Raw genomic sequence first — 21,071 nt, 5'->3', positions numbered from 1 at the left:
AGGCAGGAGAAGGAAGTGGGGGAAATCTAGGCAATCTTTTGATACCATGAAGTATAAACAGAAAAACAAAACAGCCCTCCCTTTTCTCCCTTAAGTTATAACAGAGCTTCTAAAATATCATGGTTAAGGTGATCACAGCTGCAGGCTAGTAACTTTGTTCACACAGGTACTTTCTCTCCAGTGCAGTTTTTGATTTGACCAAGAGAGATAATGTTAATGGAATCTTTTCAGACCAGGATTTCATGAAACCAGAGCTGTAAAATAGCTGGACTTCAAAAAGAATTGTACAGTGTGCTCACACTATTGACCTTATGTGTTCTCCAATTCCAGTTAATATATGGCAAAAGAAATCTGGCTGTTTCAGGAGCTGTCTCTCCTATGATACATCTGGGCTTAATTGTCTCCCCAGGCAGATCACTGCGCACTCATTGCTTTTCAAACATGTTTTGTACTTTTTACTAACGCCTTGTTTTCTGTAGAGCATTCAGCACACTTTATATAAAAATAACTTTTATTGAGTTTCTCTGCAGCACAAGGAAAGCTACAAGTAGACTTCACAATACGCAACCCTACCGGTCTTAGTACACTTGTTACGTTGATTGAAAGATACATTTTTAACAAGTATGTAATAGTCACTTAACTGAGGCTATTACAGATCCAAATACTGTAGACACAAAACAGAACATCGTCAATAAAAATTGACTTGAAACGGCACTATTTAGCTAATCAACAAATGTCACTGGAATGATTGGATTATATCATTTCTTTTATTCTTAGCAAAGGCCAAGAGACACAGTTATCTTTACAGCAGCTAAGTCTAACTGGGAATCACAATGTCAGGGATTTTTTAGGGCAACTTTTCAACATTTTGGGTTCCTATTTGAAAATGTAGGTTTCAGGGTCCTGAACTCTAGTTCCTTTCTACAGTCCTGTTAAGTCTGAGCTCTTACTGTGGTAATTAATTATTATGATCATACCAAGAGGCCCCGCCTGGAATCAGGAGGTACCATACAAACTATACAATCCCTGTCCTCAAAAATATTACCATCTAAACAGGGAAGAATGACAACAGATAGGATGGGAAAGCAGAGGCAAAGTGACTTGGCAAAGGTCACGCACCAGGCTGGGAATAGATTTGTCTGGGTTTCTTGAAAATAGTGCTGTAGTCACTGAACCACAAGACCACACAGAAAGTTCTTCAATGCTTACATTTGTTCCTTGCAACAGCTGAACCAGGATTTCTGTTCAGGTGGGTGATGGGTGATCCTGGCCGGGGGCTGCAGGCTGGGACTTACTGAAATGGAAGACCATGGAACTCCCTTATTCCAGGGTTGCCACTCTATAAATCAATTCCTAAAAGTGTTTCTAAAAGCTTGGAGAAGAGGCTTAAGCCATTCACTGGGCCTCACCCAACAGTGTAATGCCAGAGGGGCTGTGAGTGTGGAAAGGTTAGTGTCTGACTCGTGCTATAGTTCAAGGAAAAAGTATAGAGGTACTGCCCAGTTCCCACCAGGCTGACCTGAGTCCCCCAATCCCACAACAATCCGTGATCTTGCTGTATTCTCATTACTGTTATGCAAGTCTATTATGAAGGTTATTATAGATCGAACCTGTAAATCAACATGGTGCTTTGTAAACAGAGGCGTGATATAGCCAAAGAGCTTACATAAGAAAAGGCAGACACAGGGCAGCACTTCAGGAGCAGTGGGTATAGGGGGAGAAAAAAAGAGGAAGGATTTCCTGTAGCAGTGAGTTTTATGGAGGGATTTGAAGGAGCAGAGGATGCCGGAGGGCTCAGAGCAGAGAGGCTCCAGGCCAATAGAGTCAATCATAGCTGTAGGTGGAGAAATTCTGTCAGTTTTTCAGCAAGAATCATACAAGACTAACAGGACAATAGCAAACTGATGCGTGAATGTAGTCTGTTCTGTTCATGTGAACTTCAGTGGGGCTAATTTTGTCCATTAACCATTCTAAGAGTGAGACATACTTTCTACTTACAATAGGCAGCTGGAGTACTGTGGTCACTGCTTTTCATGCTAATATTGTCTCATTGCTTCCTTGTGCTCCTCACATCTGTTTTGTCTTGTCTTGTCTGAGACTTAGATTGTAAGCTCTTTGGGACAGAGAAGGTCTTTTTGTTTTGTGTGTATACAATGCCCAGCACGGTGGGGTCCTGGTCTGTCATAGGGTTCCCAAGGCGCTATCACAGTACAAATAATTATAAATGGGAGGTTTTTGAAATGTTTGCGCCTTCTCATGCATGTGTAGTACACTGGCTATGAGAAGAGAACCTCACACTCATGGCAAATATCCAGTGGTTCTCAAACTTTTTTTTCCATGGACCATTTGAAAATTGCCGAGGGTCTCAGCGGACCACTTAATGAGCTTTCAAAATGTTGTTTGTATCATTAGCTATCTATTGTGAAACCCTTTCTCCCCTGCCACGGCAGCCCCAGAGCTGGGAGTGGGAAGGAGGGGGGGTTCTCCTCCGCCATAGCAGCCGCAGAGCTGAAGCTGGGAAGGAGGGCCGTCTCTCCCCGGCAGCTGCAGCCCTGGAGCTGGGGCAAGTCACCTTTTCTCTGGCTACTGCAGCCCTGCACATCCCAAATTCCCTCCATCCCCTCTTCTCACCCCACTGCCCCCTCCCACCTACCCCCTATTCCCCCCAAGGCCACCACCTCACCTTACATATGCGTCTTCTCCAGGGTCCAGGCACCTAATTAGTGGAGCCGCGCCTGCTAGTGGAGCCTCCACTCATTAGATGGGTGGCCCTTCATTCTCTCGTGTGTGGCCACCCAGGTGCCCATCTTAGAGGGAACTATCCGCGGACCACCTGAATGGAGCTTGCGGACCACTGGTGGTCCACGAACCACAGTTTGAGAACCTCTGGGTTAAACTATATATTACTTACAGAGGGCAAGATTAGATTCTCTGCACCTTAAAGTCTTTAAACCACTATTTGAGAACTTCAGTAGCTCAGGCATAAGTTAGGGGTTTGTTACAGGAGTTGGTGGGTGAGATTCCGTGGCCTGCGTTGTGCAGGAGGTCAGACTAGACGATCATAATGGTCCCTTCTGACCTTAAAGTCTATGATTCTATGATTTACATTTTGGGTTTCTTTTTTGTAATAAGTACCAATCCCATTTTGGCTCTCTAGGTACCAGTAGAGCTCTTCTGGGCATGTGTAGGAGGGTGAACACAGACATAAGTGCCATGGGATTAACACACATCTCTCCATTCAGCCCCCCATGAGAGAGCATGAGAAGTTAATACTGAACACGCTTACCCCCTGAAAGGACTATCATCACATTCTTCAAGGGAAATGAATTACGGTGGTTTTGCAAAATACGACAAAGAGATAAGACAGCTCCTCAAATACATGGGTGGATTGACTCACTTCCAGCAGTGTTGGAGGGAATTGTGAGGTTGGATCTTTAGCTTCTTGGGGCACAGGAGTTTAATGAAAGCTCTTCTAAAACTGTAGTGGCATAGGGGATACAGGACAGGATTAACAGCAGAGTTGATCCACAGGAGCCAGAAGGAAATCTCATACCAGTAATGAGGGATGCAGTGGCCATGGCAAGCAGCTCGGATGATCATGAGGAGGGTGTATGGTGCCCAGCAAAGCCCAAAAATGCTCACTATAACTGCCAGTGATTTTGCCACCTTCTTGTCTCTGGAGAGCCTGAAACGCTGTGTGATGCTCTGGGAGACCATCTTCATCCGTTTCTCTAAAGACATTGTAGATGCTGAGTGTTTATAGCCCCTCTTGTTGAAAGACCTTGATTTCTCACCAAAGGGCCCAGAGCTCTTTGAGTCTGATATCTGTGAGTCTTTCACACTCTGACTGGCATTGGCAGCTCCTTGTTGTGTTTCACATTTAGGAAGGTCTAGGGTTTCACCTGGCTCTTTCTGGTCCCACTGACAGCATTTTAGGGAAAGCTTTCCTTCCGGGCTCATTTCCATCTCTTCCATGAACGACTGGCTTTGTACTTCGTGGAAGATGTCTAGGCGGATTTTGGTGCGTTTCTGAATGTTCAGGTAAATGCTCAAGTTGAAAAACAATACACTGATGAAAGGGGTGAAAAACTCCAGTGTGGATGCCGTCATGAGAAAATACCAGTTGTAGAAAAATTCAGCATAGCATTCCCCATCAGGTATGATGCTCTGGCCTGTTACATATTCCCAGCTGATAATTGCAGGTCCATAGAGCAGGAAAGCTAAGACCCACACCATTACCATCTTCAGCACTGCTTGCTTGGTATTACCTTGCTGAGCTCGGTATGTGACCTGGAGGGGAAAAATCTTTTCTTAGATATGACTAAATACATTAACTGACTTAGACTGTTTTACAAATTGTAAAATTTCTGGCAAAGTTGCTATGCAATATCTCTGCAGTGTAAAAAATACATGTGCTGGAGACAGCAGACCCAATCACTACATAAATCACACTCCCACAGAGAAGAGCTAGGACCTGGTCCTTTAACTCCAAAACATACTTGGCTCATGATTGGCTTAGAATAGTCCTGAACTGAGTCAGTACATTTCAGGGAGATATTCACCATTTATGTCAATGAATCATTCTTGATACATAGCCCCAATTTGGTATCTGCTTTTTAACCCCATTTCATAGATGGGTAAAATGAGGCAGAGAGAGATTGGTATTTGTCCAAGGCTGCACCTTGAGTCAGTGGTAGAGCTGGGAATAGAATCCAGGGAGCCTCAATGTCTAGTCTGCTGCCCCAGCCATATGCCTATGCTTTCCCTGAATGCACTTTGAAATTGTTAGAAGGGCCCACGCCAAACTCCTGTGTCCAACACATGTGAGGTTTGTTGCAATTTGGCCCCGGATCTCTGAACTTTATGCATTGGGCCCCTCTGTAGATATTTTGTTCTGTACTTGGAACCCTTCTAGCCTGTGAGTTGCTGTTCACCTCCTGTAAGGTGCTGAGCACCCTCAATTCCCACTGTAATAATTGTGCATTTAGGACACCTTGCAAGATTCCACTGCAACCTGTGCGCCAGTTCCTGAGTGAGACTGACTGTAACTCTCACTAAAATCAGTTTGTTTACTCTGGAAATAACCATTCAAGTTGGTAATAAACTGTTTACCTCACTCAGATTGACTGGCTGTCACTCAAACACCTTCTTCACAGACAGCGTTTGAGGGACAATCTGCTTCATGGGTTCTGAACCTCAAAGGATTTGATTGTTTAAAAAAACACACACCTGAAGTCAAGGCTTGCAATTGAATTGTATATTTCCCAGGAATTTGTCTTTCTCCAGGCTAAAAGATTCATAATTTCCCAAGGAATCAAACAGCTTTTCTTTAGCACAGATGACTCCAGACAATAAAATGAGGGGAAAGGTTTTTCTCATCTCTGACATGTCAGTACTTACCGCTCTTGTCACAGAGAGGAATCTGTCATAGCTAATCAGTACAATGTTGAAGACTGAAGAGGTGCAGAGCAGATAATCAATTACCAGCCAGAGCTTGCAGAAGCTTTTCCCAAAGGCCCATCTTCCTGTCAGCACATAGGGCACATACAAGGGAATACAAAAGGCACCTGTAATGAGAGGTGTTTATATTTGAAAGGGCTTCAGCACCATGCGCACGTGCTTGAAAAAAGTAACTCTCTCAAATGAATGCTGAGAATAACTGTTGGTGTATGTGATGTCATTTGCAAGTCTGCTCAGTGGCCTTGGATGGCCATGTTGTGTATGGGCCAGCTTGTGGCTGGTGTTGGTTGGGTCACTGTTTGTGATTTGCCAGTGAGAGTCTCTTCAAAAGCTAATCTGTGACACATCAGCAGCAGCATAGGCTGGCAAGATAGAAAGGAGCCCATTAGATGAGAATTCTGGCCCATGAACATCCAGGCTGTGATTTTCAAAGTGGCCTAAAAGATTTGGGGCCTGGATCCTTGAAGACATTGGTGCCTAGCTCCCATTGATTTCAGTGGGGGATAGGCACCTAAATACCTTTGAGGATCTGGGCTTTGGTTGCATGACTCCTATGAAAATTAATGGGAGTTGGGTGCCGAAATGCCCCAGGAAAAGCTTGAAATTGGAGTTTTAAAGGAAAACTGTAAAGCAAGGTAACAATTTGGATTTTTATCCATTACTGCCTCATGGTGATGCATAAAGAGAGACTCCCAATTCTCCCCTTAAAAATCAGAGCTTCCTTGGCTTGTATTTTGAGTGGAGCTCCTCTTTGCTGGAGGGCCTAGGTCAGTTCCTTTGGAGGGGCTCACCAGTGGTCTCAGCTGAAGGCCTGATCCTACAAAAGCTTACACAGGTGAATTTTTGTGGGTGGCTAGTTGACTCCAGTGCATGTGTGTTTGCAGAACTAGGTGCTCAGGCTGCAGCCTGAGCTGCTGCTTTCTCTGCTCCCTAAATGAAGGGGAGGGGAAGATGAGTAAGCTCCCCCTGCAATTGGCACACAGGGAAAGCTGAATCTCAATGTACTGCCTTATCACGGTTAACATACCCAAACCCTCCAGTGATTTTGCCCAGATTCTCCAGCAACACGCCAGAGGTGAGGGCTTGATAGTTCTGTCAAGATACAAATCGATTTTGAAACCTATCACTGAGCTCACCTGTATATCAGAGAAGCAGGGAAAGACTGAATCAAGGTTTTGCTGGGCTTTGCAGCTTAGCTCTAAACCAGGGGCTGTTCAGAGGCTCTACCTAATTTGTCTAACATTCTGAAGCACATAGAAGCACAGTTCAGTAACTCTGGCTTCCTATTTTTGTATTTGAGACATTAATAATGTCCTTGCTTATCGGTGTGACTGTGACAGCAAAAGCTGCTCTTGGGTCTCCGAAGTGTAAGTCTGAAGGATGGTGGGTGGCTGGCTGGCTGGTGTATGTGTTTTGTGTGTGTGTGTTTGTGTGTGGCAGCTAAAGCAATCTCTCACTGGTTTGATGGCCTATAAATCTTCCTGGGAGTTGGGACCATTATCCATTCCTAGCTAAACGTCAATAAAGAAATCCACACCCTTCCTCCTGCTTAATCCCCCTCCCACGGAGATGGGTGTTGCAGCTATTAATCTTTGGCTCTAGGGATTGGTCAAGGCTGCATTCAGAGCCGATCTGAACTCAGCCCTTTGGTTTCAGCTTCACAAAGCAGGGCTCCCTGACTGAGCAGGAGAAATGGGACGGTGCACCCTTCTCCTTTAGTGAGGCATGCAACTTGTTCTCAAAACTTCTGGCAAGCTACAAGTCTGCGCGGTTACTCCCACTGCACGTGCATCCCTATTAAATAACCCCTTGCAAGACAAAAAAAGTGATCAGTTCTCGTAGGGCTCATTTTGCTGTCCACCCCCTCGGACGTAACTAACAAAACAAATCTCCAACTTGGGCTCTTGGTTTTTTTTTTTTTTTTTTTCCACAATGCACAGAATAGCATGTCCTTGTGGCCGGCCTGATATCAATGTTGCCATGTTAACTGGGCATCGCCAAACGTGTAAATAACTGGACTTCAAACTGCATCTTCTTTCCAGAATAGACTGCAGAGGCAAGTGCGTGTGCCGTGTAAACGGATCTGCCTTATCCCTCGGTGTGTACAGCCGTATTTAGAGTATGCTGTGGAAGGAAGATGCGGTGATAGATAATCTCCGTGTGAAGTCCAGTATTTAGAGGGGAAATAACCCATGTTTTATATTGCCCATATTATTACAGTAAAATTTGTTCTGATGTTTGATACCGGTTAGCTGTGGGTGACAACCCTTTGCAAGGGAACAGCAGGAGCTCACGCATTTGCAAAGATTGCCTGGAAGACCATTTTTACCTAAGCCACAGGGAAATGACTGGATCGAGCCCCCTATTTCTCTCTGGAGTGGCTGATAACGCGCCCCTAAAATAAAGCCCAGCTACTGGGATCTTTGCTGCTACCTTTTAAACACACGCAACTTTCAGCCCAGCGGGGAAACCTTGTGTCCGAGTTGCTGTCACTGAGTCTGCTGGCCCCGGGAACCCGAGCTGGGAAAAGTGAAACAGACATGGTACTTTACCTACGAGGAAATCTGAGATGGCCAGGTTGAGGAGGAAGTAATTGTTCTGGGTCCGCAGGCTGGAGTCCACCACGAAAGCCAGCATGACCAGCGCGTTCCCAACCACGGTGGCCACGATCAGCAGAGCCATGAGCGCGGCCAACGCGATGGTCCACGTGGCCCCGAACCTGCCCGGCCCCAGCAGCTGGTCCCCGGCTCCTTTGCCTTCGGCCGCTGCGGCGTTGAGGGGCCAGTCTTGCAGGCTGCTGTCCATTTCAGCACCACGCCGCTCCGCGACTCAGGCGGTAGCGCTGGTCCGCACCATGCCCGTGGCAGGGGCTGATCCAGTTTGCCAGCGGGGCCTGATTCTTGGGCAGAGTCACACGCAGCCCAATAGGCAGCGGCGGCTGCCTGGTTCCCCCCCCCCGCTTCTCGGAAGACCCTGAGAGGCACCAGCCAGAGGGAACCGAAGCGCTTCTGGCCGGGAAGGAGCAAAGGGGTCTCACTCCCGAGGGGTTAGTACCTGATCTCTCCCCACCGGGATGGGCTCGGTGTCCGCCGCTCCCCTGAGTGGCTTCATGCCTCTGACCAGCCTAAACCTCCGTGTGCCCCCGCTGGCTGCCGAGTCCCAAAGGGCGGGGTGGTTTGCAGACCAGGCGGTGGGAGGCAGGAATCACACCGCAGCCGCTCCGGGTTAGCGAAGCGCTGCTCCCAGTGTAAACGCTCCACGGCTTCTGCAGAGAGGAAGACCCAGCGGGAGGCCGCGCGGTCACTGGCTGGAGTGTTCAGTCTCTCGCCCGCCAGCTGTTTCCCCGCCCCCCCTTCCGACTCCGTGTCCCTGGGTCTGAGAGCTCCCCGCCAGGAGACAATGCTTCTGTGCGCTGATGAAACAACTGGCCGCATTTTAATGAGGAACGGATCCAGACTTAGAAATAATCCACTAAGAATTTGGAGGATCGGTGATACTGGACATCCTACCTGAACCTTCCCACTCACCGTGGGTGAAGTTACAGCGGGATCCACAGGGTCCCACACTATAAATACAGGGAATCGAGCAAATAGTAGGAGACAGGTACCTGCCAGGGTGCAGTAAACACCAGGGTTTTAATGGGATTTTCTGTATACAATATACATAGGAATTGCTGTACCAAATCAGACCCATGGTCCCTGCAGTATAATATCCTTTTTCCTACAGTGGCTATCACCTGTTTCAGAGGAAGGTTCAAGAAGGCTGGACAATGATGAAATAACTTGCTCCTCTCAGTTAATGGTTGTCTAATGTCCCGAAGCAGGAGGCTTTATCACCCTTCTAATGTTTTAATCCAATCGAATGTAAATGTGGATGCCCACAACAGCCACAGAAAGATCCCATGTTGTTTTGAATCCCACCATGCTCTTGGCCACAATAAGGTGTAGTGACAATGCAGCCTGATTCTTCTCTTAATTAGGTGTAAATCAGGAGTAACTCCTCTGGAATGAGTAGAATTAGCCACTCAAGCATCACCCACACAGCAGGAGAGAAGGACATTAAGCTTCCCGTGATACTGGATGCTGTGTTGCTGGCTATTCTCAATCTTTCTAAAACCAAGTTTGGAACATTCTGAGAAGGTCCGTTTTCATTAGAAAGATAAGGAGGACTTGTGGCACTTCAGAAGTGAGCTGTAGCTCACGAAAGCTTATGCTCAAATACATTTGTTAGTCTCTAAGGTGCCACAAGTCCTCCTTTTCTTTTTGCGGATACAGACTCACACGGCTGCTCCTCTGAAACCTGTCATTATGCAAGGCATTAGAAAGATAGAAGCTAATGCTCCATCATTCCTCCAGGTTACACTCTTCACTTTCTAATAAGAATAATCTTTACTCTGCTAGTGTCTACCATCTGCTATCTTCATCCTAGAGAATCAACAAGGACCGGAAAAACCTATTTGCAGAGGACCTGATCCAGTTCCCATTAGGAGTCTTTCCACTGACATTTACTTCAGTGGGGAATTGGATTGGGCCCACTAAAATGCAGCCACCTCTGGGGGAGAGGATGCCCGCCAGAGAGGCAACTAACATGCTGCAGAGGAGGCAGGAAATGATGGGCTGAAGACCCTGGACAAACACTTATTCTATAGAAAAATTCTTAACTATGAAATATTATGTAAATTGTTAGGAGGACTAAGACTAGAAAACATCGTGAACCCTACATGCATGATTCTAATGTTGTAGGAGACCTGTGGAATTCTCATAACTCCAAAACATATTTTCACATAGCGATGTGTAACTGGCGGTAGAGTTCACCTGGGAACCCACCACCACCTTATTAGCAGTGGTTGATCTTGCTGGGAAAGGACTAAGGAGGTTCTGCTGACACTGTGACTCATTGCTTGGCCTGGATATAATGAAGGTGGAAGTAGCTCTCTGAAGAAAGCAAATCGAGGGTGTGGGCTGAGCAGTCTTGAGGGAGGAACCCTTTGGAGCAGCCAAACCTACGAAGGCGGCTCAAGCTGATTGTAATGGCCCCAGTCCAGCACGGAACTTAATTATGTGTTTCCCTTTAACATTACTGGGACTATCTGCAAGCTTAAAATCTCTGTTGGGTCACAGCTTATGTTACAGGATTGTTTTCTGTATTTAAAAAACAAACTGGAGGATAAAGTTTGGACTTTGCATAGGATGTAGACTGTATTTAAAAAACAGATTGGGAAAGGCAGCTCAAGGATATTAGACAAAACATCTTCAGTGTTCATCAGTGAACAAAATGTTGTGGGATTTGCAGTAGTGAGAGAAGCTTCCCCATATGTATAGGAAGTAATGATTCAACTCAGTACCACAAAGCCTGAGAACAGAAGGGTTCTGCCCAGAGTCATTTCACAGACCTGACAGAGGATGTCACTGTGTGCTTGTCACCACCAGCACAAGAAACTGAATAAATAAGATTAAAAGCAAAGTGGAAAAAATACAGCGAAAATGCACCATATGTGAGATAAAAATATTTCTACCTGAAATAGTCCTGGGCTGCAGATAAGGTGGCTATTTGTGCATTCGTTATCCAAATAACTTCATGCATTACTACAGGGAAGCTATGAGGAGACCAGATTTAATGATAAGCTTGAATGAATATCAGTATGTTCCAATAGATCTGCTGCTATATTTAGAACAGGTGATCGCCTTTTCTGTGCTGGGTGTTCTCTTGGCACTAATGGGAGTGACTTTTCAGACTTCTGTGAGTGTTTGATCATAAACTGATTAATGAACAAACAGGTCAGCTTCACTTTGCTGCCCTTTGAGGGGTCATATGATTCATCACTTGTAAATATTCAGGCAGCCACTGGGTATTCATGAAAATGTTTACGATCTCCCAATGATTCTGGGTCTGTGAGTGCATTATTCATGATCTATTAGTAGTTATTCACTATTGACCATTCATCTCTTGGTGTTCTCCTGCAACAAAGTTTCCAGCATCCAATTGGAAGCAGAAACAGTACCCGGTGACTAAGGTAAGTTAAGATGGTTGCAAACGATTTGCAAATTGAAATATGGCCTAAATTCTTAATGACGATGGCTAGCCCTGACTAAGTCTCCCTGCAGTGTTAATTACATGACACTTGCCATAGTAGTGCAGACTATCAGTGTAGTTCAGTATCTTGCCCTAGCATTGACCTTTATCTCCTACTTCAGAGTAAGGTAAAAAATGTCTAAAAATGTGCTTGGGACAACTGTGCAATATCTTGGCAGTAGGAGAAAAATTCCCTCCTGACCCCCACAGGTGATCAGATTAAACCCTGAAGCATGAGGGTTAATAGAACTTCTAGCTTTCTGACCTACCTGCCCATCGAGTGCATGTCATAGACATGTATATATAGGGTGAAATTCAACACTGTTCAGAAGGTCCATGCCAGTCCTATGCATGATTTAAGTGCCACTTAGTGCTTTGGGGCTTATATACCACTTAAGTCCCACTTATGCTCAAATGTCCAATTGGACTTAAGGGATGAATAGGGCCTTCCTTGTGTGGGCCTTCTGCACAGTGGTACATCTTACCAATAAATATTTAACCCCTTTAAATAAATTTTCCCTAGGGGGTGAGTTCCACAAGTTGAAGAATTATTTTATACTTCTATCCATTTTGAATTTGCTACCCTGTCAGATGGACATGAGCCCTAACTCCGATAGCAACTCCCCTGAGCTCAGTTCTCATTCTGGATATGAGCTTTGCAGCTGGCACCTATTTTTAAAGAGGGTGTAAATGTAATGTGTGTGCCCTTTAAGATTGCTTTACACTAAAAGTGCAGTGTAGACAAGCCTCTAAGCCCTGTTACACTTGAAAGTTATTTTGGATTAAGATAGGGTACGAATTTAAAGTGCTGGAATTCTGAAATAAGAAGGTCCATCTGGGGAGCTATTGAGGAATAGCTACTGCAGTTAATTTACCCGTGTAGACAAGCCCTTAGTATAAATGAGAAATGGCTTCCCAACTCCCCTGATTTTTATGGAAGTTTAACATTGAATGTAGCAACTGGCCCCTATCTTTAGGCTGGGACAAATCAAAGTCCTGGATCCAACCCCCAAACTTTGGGAGTGTTTGGACCAACATACTGATCCCAAATCTGTGGCTTAGGCTCATGTCTAAATTTTAGTTTCATTGAACACCGCTGTTCTTCCCTCGCTGTTTGGTATTGACAACCATGGGCCTTTGGGGTTGTGGTTGGGAACCTGTAGTCAGGCCCTCGCACATGGCACTCTCATCATTTTGCACATAGCTTATTGCCATCTGCCTCTCTGTTTCCATTGTTTTCTGTATTTGTTCCCACATCCTGCGGGGACTAATTTTAAGTTGCCTTTGACATGCTTCCTCTGCTCAGCATCAATCATGTTCATGGTCTCTGCTGTGACTTGCACACAGACATATGTGCTGGGCATGGCAGGCACTGCAGTTGCTCTTGTGCTTAACACAATTCCTGTTCAGATAAAAAAGTGACTGACTGACTGATTATCCTCTGAGGCAGTGTTGATTATCCATCCTGCTTATCTATCCTTCCTGGTGGAAATCTCTTCTCCCCTGCAGGGTTGATTCTTTGATCGTGCTTCTTATTCTTCCTGTTTCCAGAGTTTAGCATCTTGGAGTCCCATTTAACCCCCAGCTTTCTGCTGAGTCTCATAGATAATATTATTGTCATAGTATCACTTGAGGAAGCCTTTCAGGTTACAGGCTCTATGCAGTCATGCATACCAGGTTTCAGAGCCCAACATACATGCCTCTATTGCATCTCGGTGCTGTTTGTTATCTCCTTCATTTATTTGCAATTCATGAAGATTTCTGGCAGAATGTTTACCAGTGCCAAGATGTCAGATACAGAGATGGGTTCATGCTGTGAAACCTGTCTGCAGAATCTCAATATCCCAAGTTAAGGGACAAGCACCTGAGATTTTGTTAGGTTCGTTAAAAAGATAGGGACCATCTAAGAAATTCAGATCCAGGGTTTTGGGTTGTGATCATCTTTAGGATCCAATAAAATATTCTTCTGGTGTTCATTGACTTCAAGTGGAACTTATATCAATCATATTTATACAATCTACTTAGACTTTATTCACTGAGAGACCCTTTTTCATTCTGAGGAATAGATAAGGGACGGTTCCTAAAGTCCAGACAGCATCATGTTTGCTCTGAGATATCTATTATGCACAATAATCATAGAGCTGAAAGGCCTCTCTTGTTATCTTGACGGCTCAAATAGTGTTGTTTAAATGGACAGCTTCTCCTACAAATGACAATACGATAGCCCTGCTTTGATCACTAAAGCCACTTCTGATTTCATCTTAGTATGCATATTCTCCAGGCAGTTTTTCTTAAAGAATGTGTGAGCTGAAACCTCTCACACTCACATATTCATCACAACCCAAACAATTAGAAATGGGTCTGAACCAAAATTCTAGATCCAAACAACCCCAAACTTTGCAGTGTGGAGAAGTAATGGAACTGGGTCAGAACTTTGCAGCTTAACTTCATCCCTGTATTTTATTCCATTTTTGGAGGGCTTGTCCATGCTTAAAAGTGCTTATTCTGGTATAGCTTTTTCCAGTTAGGGAATCAAAATAAGATCTGTGGGTATAAGGCACCTTTATACCAATATAACTGCATCCACACTAAGACTTTTACTGGCATTACAGTGTTAGGAAAAATCACACCCCTAACTAACACAAAAAGAAAAGGAGGACTTGTGGCACCTTAGAGACTAACAAATTTATCTGAGCATAAGCTTTCATGACCTACAGCTAACTTCATTGGATGCATCCGATGAAGTGAGCTGTAGCTCACGAAAGCTTATGCTCAAATAAATTTGTTAGTCTCTAAGGTGCCACAAGTACTCCTTTTCTTTTTGCGAATACAGACTAACACGGCTGCTACTCTGAAACCTAACTAACACAGTTATAGCTAAAAGAAAAGGAGTACTTGTGGCACCTTAGAGACTAACCAATTTATAGCAGTAAATGTGTAGACGAGTGTAGTCCAGCCTCTAGTGATGGTGTCTTTTCCCCCTTCATGAATGAATAAATGGGAGAGACCTTCAAAGAGAGATTGAAACTCCTCCTACTCCTGCAGTAATGGAACACAGAGCAGTGCATAAACTGAACAAAGCTCTAAAAAGGCAGCTGCTCCAAATTAGTACAGGTAAAAGTAAAGCGGTTCTCTCTGAACAATTTCAGCATTCCTTTAATTAGTGAGTTCACACGTTGGCTTGCTGATTTATTAAGCAGGAGGAAGTGTGTTTGAAGCAAGTAAGGGGCATGATATTGACTTCATTTGAGCACCGCCTGCCACTCTAAATTCATCTGTTGATAAATGTTCATAGAACTAAATTTTGTTGCCAGTTTAAAAACTGATTCCAGTTTTATGGTGTTTGGCTTGTTACAAACAAGCATGGGATCACAGCCAATCAAACTCAATATCTGGCAGTTATGAGTAGCCAATACCAAAACAATGGGCCACATTTAATTAGTGAAAGTGTGCCCCAGTTCAGAGTGGGAGAGACTTGTTGCCATTATTTGAAGTTGAAGCAGTCCTCTAGAAAATGCATGGTGCAGGCCGTGATCATTATAACAACCAGTGGAAACCCTCCCTCCGCCATAGACATAGACTGCTGAAGAGGTAGGGAAAATGCAGTCGTTCGGTTGTGTGGGAGGAGGATCTCTGATGTCTTTGCTGGGAGGGCGATCCCCTTGCCTGCTACAGAGCTGGGCTCCATGGGAGAGCCCATGCACCCTAGCACACAGAGCCATTGGCTGATGGGGAAGGAGTAGGGTGTGGAGAGTGGGTCCGTGACTAAGTGGATCCACCAGCCAACCTTTCCCCTTCTGTGCAATAGGGCAGGGGAAGGGATGGTCCTGCCAGCTCAGTAGCTTTAGAGGCTATGGCAGCCCTGAGGCTGCAGTAGCAATGTCCGTACAACTCTGCTGCAGCTCTATAGCTTGGGGAAGGCAAGATTCTGGACTGCCCAGCAGAACTCCCCTGTGTGTATAGCCTTGTTATTTGGGCTGTGCACAGGAAGTGGGATTTGGTCCAATAATAATAATTGCATTTATACAGTGAGCACTTGCTGATGTGCTTGGAGCCCTGTACAACATCCTGAAACCAATGTAATGCACACAAGAATCATCAAGGGGTGTTAGCATTAATAGTACTTTCAAAGGCCTATTAAGATGTTCTTGGAGTCACTCTCCTTGATGAGTGTCTTCCCTGCCTCTAACTACGAGTCTGATCCTGCAAACCCTTGCTCACTTGAAGAGTACCCTGCTGCTATGGCACTACTCAGGTGATTAATGGTGTGCAGGATTGGGCCCTGAGTGTAAACCACATGGACGGTAAGCCACAAAGCACATTTTGTTTAGAGCAGAGCCATCTCTGCTCAAAACAAAAGAGAGGGGTTCCCCTTGTGGTCAGTGAGCTGTACTTTTACTGTTCCTTATCTGTCTCCTGAGAAGATGGGGTGTGCGTGAAGCAAACTTTAAAGCAAGAGATGGTTACAAGAAGACATTTGTGCTTCTTTTGCTAGTGGTGGAAGTTCAAACGACACCTGCCCACATACTTATGAATCTCATCCTGTTTTTTATTTCTCTTTCTTCCTTTTTCAAACAACGAGCTATTTTGCCCTTCATCGTTGTCTGAATTTGTTTGGTTCTAAGAAATTCAGATATCTTGGCAGCCATCTGAACAAGCTATCAGCCACATGCTAAGAAGCACGTGTGACTGGAATAGGTCAAGCACCCCCAGAGCTACAGCAGAATGAGAAGCTAAGAGGAACCCTACAGTTGCGGCTTTGCCAGGTCATTGTGCTTTTGCTCCTGCACAAACAGAGAATCAAAGTGTGAAAAAGGGGTCTTTTAAATATAGCATCAGGGAATAGGATGCAACAGGAGAAAATGCTAGAGGAAGATCTCCCTTTATGTTACAGCCTTTTCCAGAGAAATGCCTGTTCTTGAATGTCTCTCCCTTTTTAAAAGATGGCTGCTGAGCACGGCGCTTTGAAGATTGATTAGGATTGAAAAATTGTAAGGGAAACAGTATGACAATCCAAACACTGATGGAACGCAATGAAATCAGCCATTGGACACGCTTCGTTCTCTGCTTCAGCCAGGTGTCAGAACAACTTCTATTAGCTTCAGAATGTCTTTCTTCCTTGCCAAGTTCCAAGGTACTCTCTACAGTAAGGTTAGCACTTGACAAAAGTGGCAATGACAAGAGCAGCCCTTCATGAAATACAACAAACTTCTCTGTGGGTTGGGTTTTCAAAATTATGATGTCCCAGGTTGTGAATCTAAGAATAGCACTTACCTGTATGCATCGAACCAGCACCTCACCCAGAGGCGCAGATGTAACATGCAGCACCACACAGTGGTATGACCTATGTACGCCTAATCAGGAATATAGATACCCAGGCCGGACATGGTCTCCTATCCTAGCACATCAGTGGTATTTTTAACACCTTCAAACCGGGACTGACTGTCTAATGAGGCCTGCTGATTTAGTCATAGAGGTGTAACAGTGGCAAGCCAGGCGGTACGGTCCAGTGGGTACAGCACTGGCCCAGAAGCTCTGGGTTCCATTCTCAGGTCTGCCACTGAACTGAACGTAGGCAAGTCACTTCACTGCTCTGTGCCTCAGTTTCCTTTGTGTGCAGTGGAGCTAATGCTACTTAGCTTTCTTTGTAAAGCGCTTTGAGATCTACCAATGGAAATTCTTATGTAAGTGCATATGGTATTATTATTCATCCATCCCCCTCTTATTGCAAGTTTATCACTATACCCTATTTCCTAGTGTTTTGCCAAGTCTAGAATTAAATGTCACAAGGCTTGAGTCTTCCATTACTTGCAAGGCCTTTACATACCCTCAGATGCAGGGGGATCAAACCCATGCTGTTGTCTTCCTTTTCAGAGTCTTTTTCCTGTGGCCCAGGGCTGACCACCGAGTGGCCCAAAGCCTGGTCCAGATTTCCACAACTGCCTGTATATGTAAACCATTCACAAGCCATTACCACGTCTGTATGAATCCTTGCAGTAATCGTACCTGGAAATCCAGCATGCGCATTTCAGGACATGCAATTATAGAACTCTGTGTCATAGCAGCCAGGTAGTTTCATAGGAAGAAGGATCAGGTGATAGTGACTATGTTTTGAAGAAGAGACAGCTGGGGAGATCTCAGCTATGAAGAAGCAAAGAGTTGAGGACACAAACTTCTCCATCCCCAACAGACTAGTGTGTATGAGTTGAATTCCAATGGGAGGATTCCTACAGCTGCAGTAGATACACTGAGCAGCCACACCGGAAGAAGTTGAGGTGTAGGGTGTGGCTGTAGAAAATGATGGTGAAGGCCACAGAGATCAAAAAAAACCTGATCCTAGTTTTGGCTGTAACCTGAAAAATCTGGACACAAAATAATGTCAAGAAATGTACCATTTGGCACAGAAAGATTGTTTGTGTTTGGGCCCAATCTAAAGCCCATTGAAGTCCAGTGGGAATCTTTCCTTTGATGTCAGTGGGCTTGGGATTATGCCTTTTGGAAACTAAAACTTTAAAATTATAAATCAGCTTGTCTTCAGGTAGGGTCACGTTTCTTGTTTCTTGCGAACAAAGTGCGCTGTTATTAATATGCTGCAAAATATGCTGTTCAAAATCTCTGGAGCAGGCAAACTCCACAGGACAGGATGTGCTAGGATGTGAGATGGTTTGTAATGGGGAAATACTGAACAGTATCTAAACCTGGCACTAGTCAAGGCCAGATCAGCTCTGCACTTTGAAACACCCAGTTTAGAGCATAACAACAGTAACAATAATATCCTCTGTGTAGCCATCAATTTGGAAGGATTTTGTGTCAGCCGCTAAGCCCAACAATGTTCTCAAAAAGGGAAGGCAAGGTCTGAATAACAAAGCATAGGGGCCACTTCCTGCTGCTGAAAACGATGCCAGATTCAGGTAACCATGCCGAGGGAGCAAACTTCCCATTTCTATTTAAACAGTTTCTAGTTACACCAGTTATTTCACTCAGGATCCATTTAAAAAAGCAAAGCCGGGCTAGATTTCTGGTACTCCAAGTGAGGGTAAGCTATGTGGGTTAGAGGCTAAATAGGGGAGTTTTAGCAGGACTAAACAGATTCTGAGCTCAGAAGATTTTGCTCTCATGCTGATGTCAGTGGAGTTACTCGGGATTGACACTGCTGAAAGCAGGAGCAGAATCTGTCCCTCAATGTTTAATACAAAGCTCACAAAATCCAATGTCACTCAACAGTTAAGGGGCTGCAGTTTAACTCCCACATATGTAATTGGAAGTTTTCTTTAGTACCAGTAGAAAGTACGTATGGGAGAAATATTGCAAATGTCACCTCCCCACGTTCCTGCTGGTTCTGATACCATAGAGGCCCCGGAGCAGAGAGCTCATCTGTAGCCTCATAAAATATTTAAAGGACTTCCTGAACTAATTAAACATATTATTTGTTATATTTACTCATGTATCTCTTATACATATGAAAATTTAACTCAGATTAATTTATTGCTGCCAATCAAATCTGTGGACCAAATTCTCATCTCACATATAGTGGTGCAACTCTATTGACCTGTCCCAGTGTATACCATATGAGAGGACCATGAGGCACTTGCTTTACAGGTTGAATTTGAGATGGAAATAGAGGAGCAATATGCCAACAATCTAGAGGTCTATGTGAAACAAGTTGATGAGAATCTATTCAGTTCCTCGTGGACAGCTATCTACATTGCAAAATCCACCATCCTTGCTGGCAGTCACAGCAGAAAGAGCAAGGATTGAATGAACATGGAAACAGAGCTGCTTTCTTCATACACACAGAGGTGGTCTCTGCAGATCAGGAATGCGATGCAGAGTCAGGGTGGTGTACAGAAGCCTGCATTGCCACCTATTCTTAGATAAACAAAAGACTGAAGTCTCCAGGGCTGTCAATTCAGTTCATTTCTGTGAACATTTGAACAGGGTGACTTACCCCTTGAAGTGCCTGAGGCTAGCCAACACTACTTACAAAACAGGCACTCCTGGGAAGGATCACTTGAGCCTCCTACAAAAGAGCAGCAGGGAGCACCAAAGGGATTGCAGAGCTCTCTAGGTGAGAAGGCAAGCAAGCTAGCTCAGGAGATGGTTTCCCTGCTACCCAGGATATAGACCCCACACTGTGGCAACCAGGAAGGGGTTATTAGACCAGCCAGTTACCTCCTCAGCTGTGACTAATTGGCAGATCAACCACAGCTTGGATAAAAGGCTATAACTCCAACTGAGCAAACTCTCTGCTAAAAGGGCTGAGAAAGCTGCATGGAGAACTGAACCTCCAGGGAGAGAGGACTGGAGAATGGACTTCTGCAACAGGTGCCTGCTAACAGGCCAAAGTCAGAAGCTGCCCAGGGAATCAGCGAGGGAGTGTAAGACATGGACCCTAGCTATCTGGTTCAAGGGCCTTGGGCTGGATCCCAGAGGGAAACATGGGTCTGGGTTTCCTACTGCCCCTCCCCTTGTGGGGTGTGTGTGTGTGCAAACCTTGAGAGCAAAGAAGCAAGGACTATTGTGGCTGGACTGAGAGCAAAGACCTGGTGTCGGGGTAGTGAACTTCAGGCTTTTTGTTCTCCTTTCCTGTTCACCTGGAAGGGGTGTGACTCCAAGCAACTTGCCTGGGGGGCTGAGGGCCAAGAAATAAAAGATGGCCGAGTGGCCTGAGCTGTGCCTGACAGACAGAGGGGCTGCTATGCTGTGCCCAGCTATGAGATGGTCACCGCCCCCCCCCTCCCCCCGTGAGTGAACCTCTGATAACTTACCTAGCTTGGGGGGGAGGAGTTTGAACCCCCTGCTAGCTCTAGCTATACCCTCGAGCCGAGTATTTACACTAAGAATAGGCTATGATCTTTACTGCAGCCAGGAAGGGGTTAACTGATGCGTCACGGACCCAGCCCTAGTTTGGACTCTCTCTGAGAGTGGTGGCTCTGAAACCATTTCAGGAATGGACAATAACCTGCCTTTCAAATTCCACTCTGGGGGTAAGCTGCTACCGGGGCATGTGACGTGTGGGTGACGTCTAGGAGTCTGCTGGCACGTTGGTCTAAATCTTGAAGTCCTTACTCCGATCACAGGCTAAACTCTCTGCATAGACTTAAAGATTTCACCCACTGTCGACTTGTGCCCCCCTAGAGCTGGATGCTGACAGAGCCCAAGTCTGGTTGAATTAGGAGTCTTAAACTGGCTTAATACTACTGTCGGAGGGTAAGATGAGCCTGGAGTCCCCAAGAGCCCCAACTCGGAGCTGTGCTTGGGTCCCTCCCAACCTTTCACAGTGTGTGACTGAAAGACAGGCTAGCCAGGGAATAAAAGAAAGCGTGTTCTCATGGGGTAAGAGCTGTCGGGAGAAGGTGAAGCTGTTTACTGGAAGCCCTTACAGGAGCCGTGGACTGGTGCTGTCTCCTTGCTGGCAGAGCCTAGGAAGAACTATGTGAAAGCAGGCCTGGGAAGGGGGCCTAGAGGGGTGCTATCAAAGGAGCCTGGGGAAGCGGCTGTATAGGCAGGTGCCAGGGGAGAAGCCCTGGTTAGTGACA

The 21,071-nt window shown here is 45.3% G+C and overlaps 1 protein-coding gene across 1 annotated transcript; it reads right to left on the bottom strand.

The window, feature by feature from the left end:
* Positions 1–496: 496 nt before the first annotated feature.
* HRH3 (histamine receptor H3) lies at positions 497–8,752 on the bottom strand. The gene is made up of 3 exons (XM_007059797.4): positions 8,013–8,752; positions 5,401–5,567; positions 497–4,290 (listed from the first exon to the last, which is right to left on the bottom strand). The coding sequence occupies exons 1-3, from the start codon at positions 8,263–8,265 to the stop codon at positions 3,394–3,396; spliced, it is 1,317 nt and encodes a 438-aa protein (XP_007059859.3). The 5' UTR covers positions 8,266–8,752; the 3' UTR covers positions 497–3,393.
* Between the last annotated feature and the right edge of the window lie 12,319 nt (positions 8,753–21,071).

This window comes from Chelonia mydas, chromosome 13 (assembly GCF_015237465.2).
Source record: "Chelonia mydas isolate rCheMyd1 chromosome 13, rCheMyd1.pri.v2, whole genome shotgun sequence".
In the NCBI taxonomy this organism is placed as follows: Eukaryota; Metazoa; Chordata; order Testudines; family Cheloniidae; genus Chelonia; species Chelonia mydas.
The sequence above is the reverse complement of the archived record's forward strand: the minus strand, read 5'-3'. Positions and strand labels throughout refer to the sequence as shown.

What these genes read in the sequence shown, in the direction of transcription:
- HRH3 (XM_007059797.4), bottom strand. Translation starts at nt 8,265, where the DNA reads ATGGACAGCAGCCTGCAAGACTGGCCCCTCAACGCCGCAGCGGCCGAA. An exon ending in CATCTCAGATTTCCTCGTAG is followed by an intron (nt 5,568 to 8,012) that starts GTAAAGTACCAT and finishes CTCTCATTACAG; the next exon opens with GTGCCTTTTGTATTCCCTTG. An exon ending in TCCTCTCTGTGACAAGAGCG is followed by an intron (nt 4,291 to 5,400) that starts GTAAGTACTGAC and finishes TTTCCCCTCCAG; the next exon opens with GTCACATACCGAGCTCAGCA.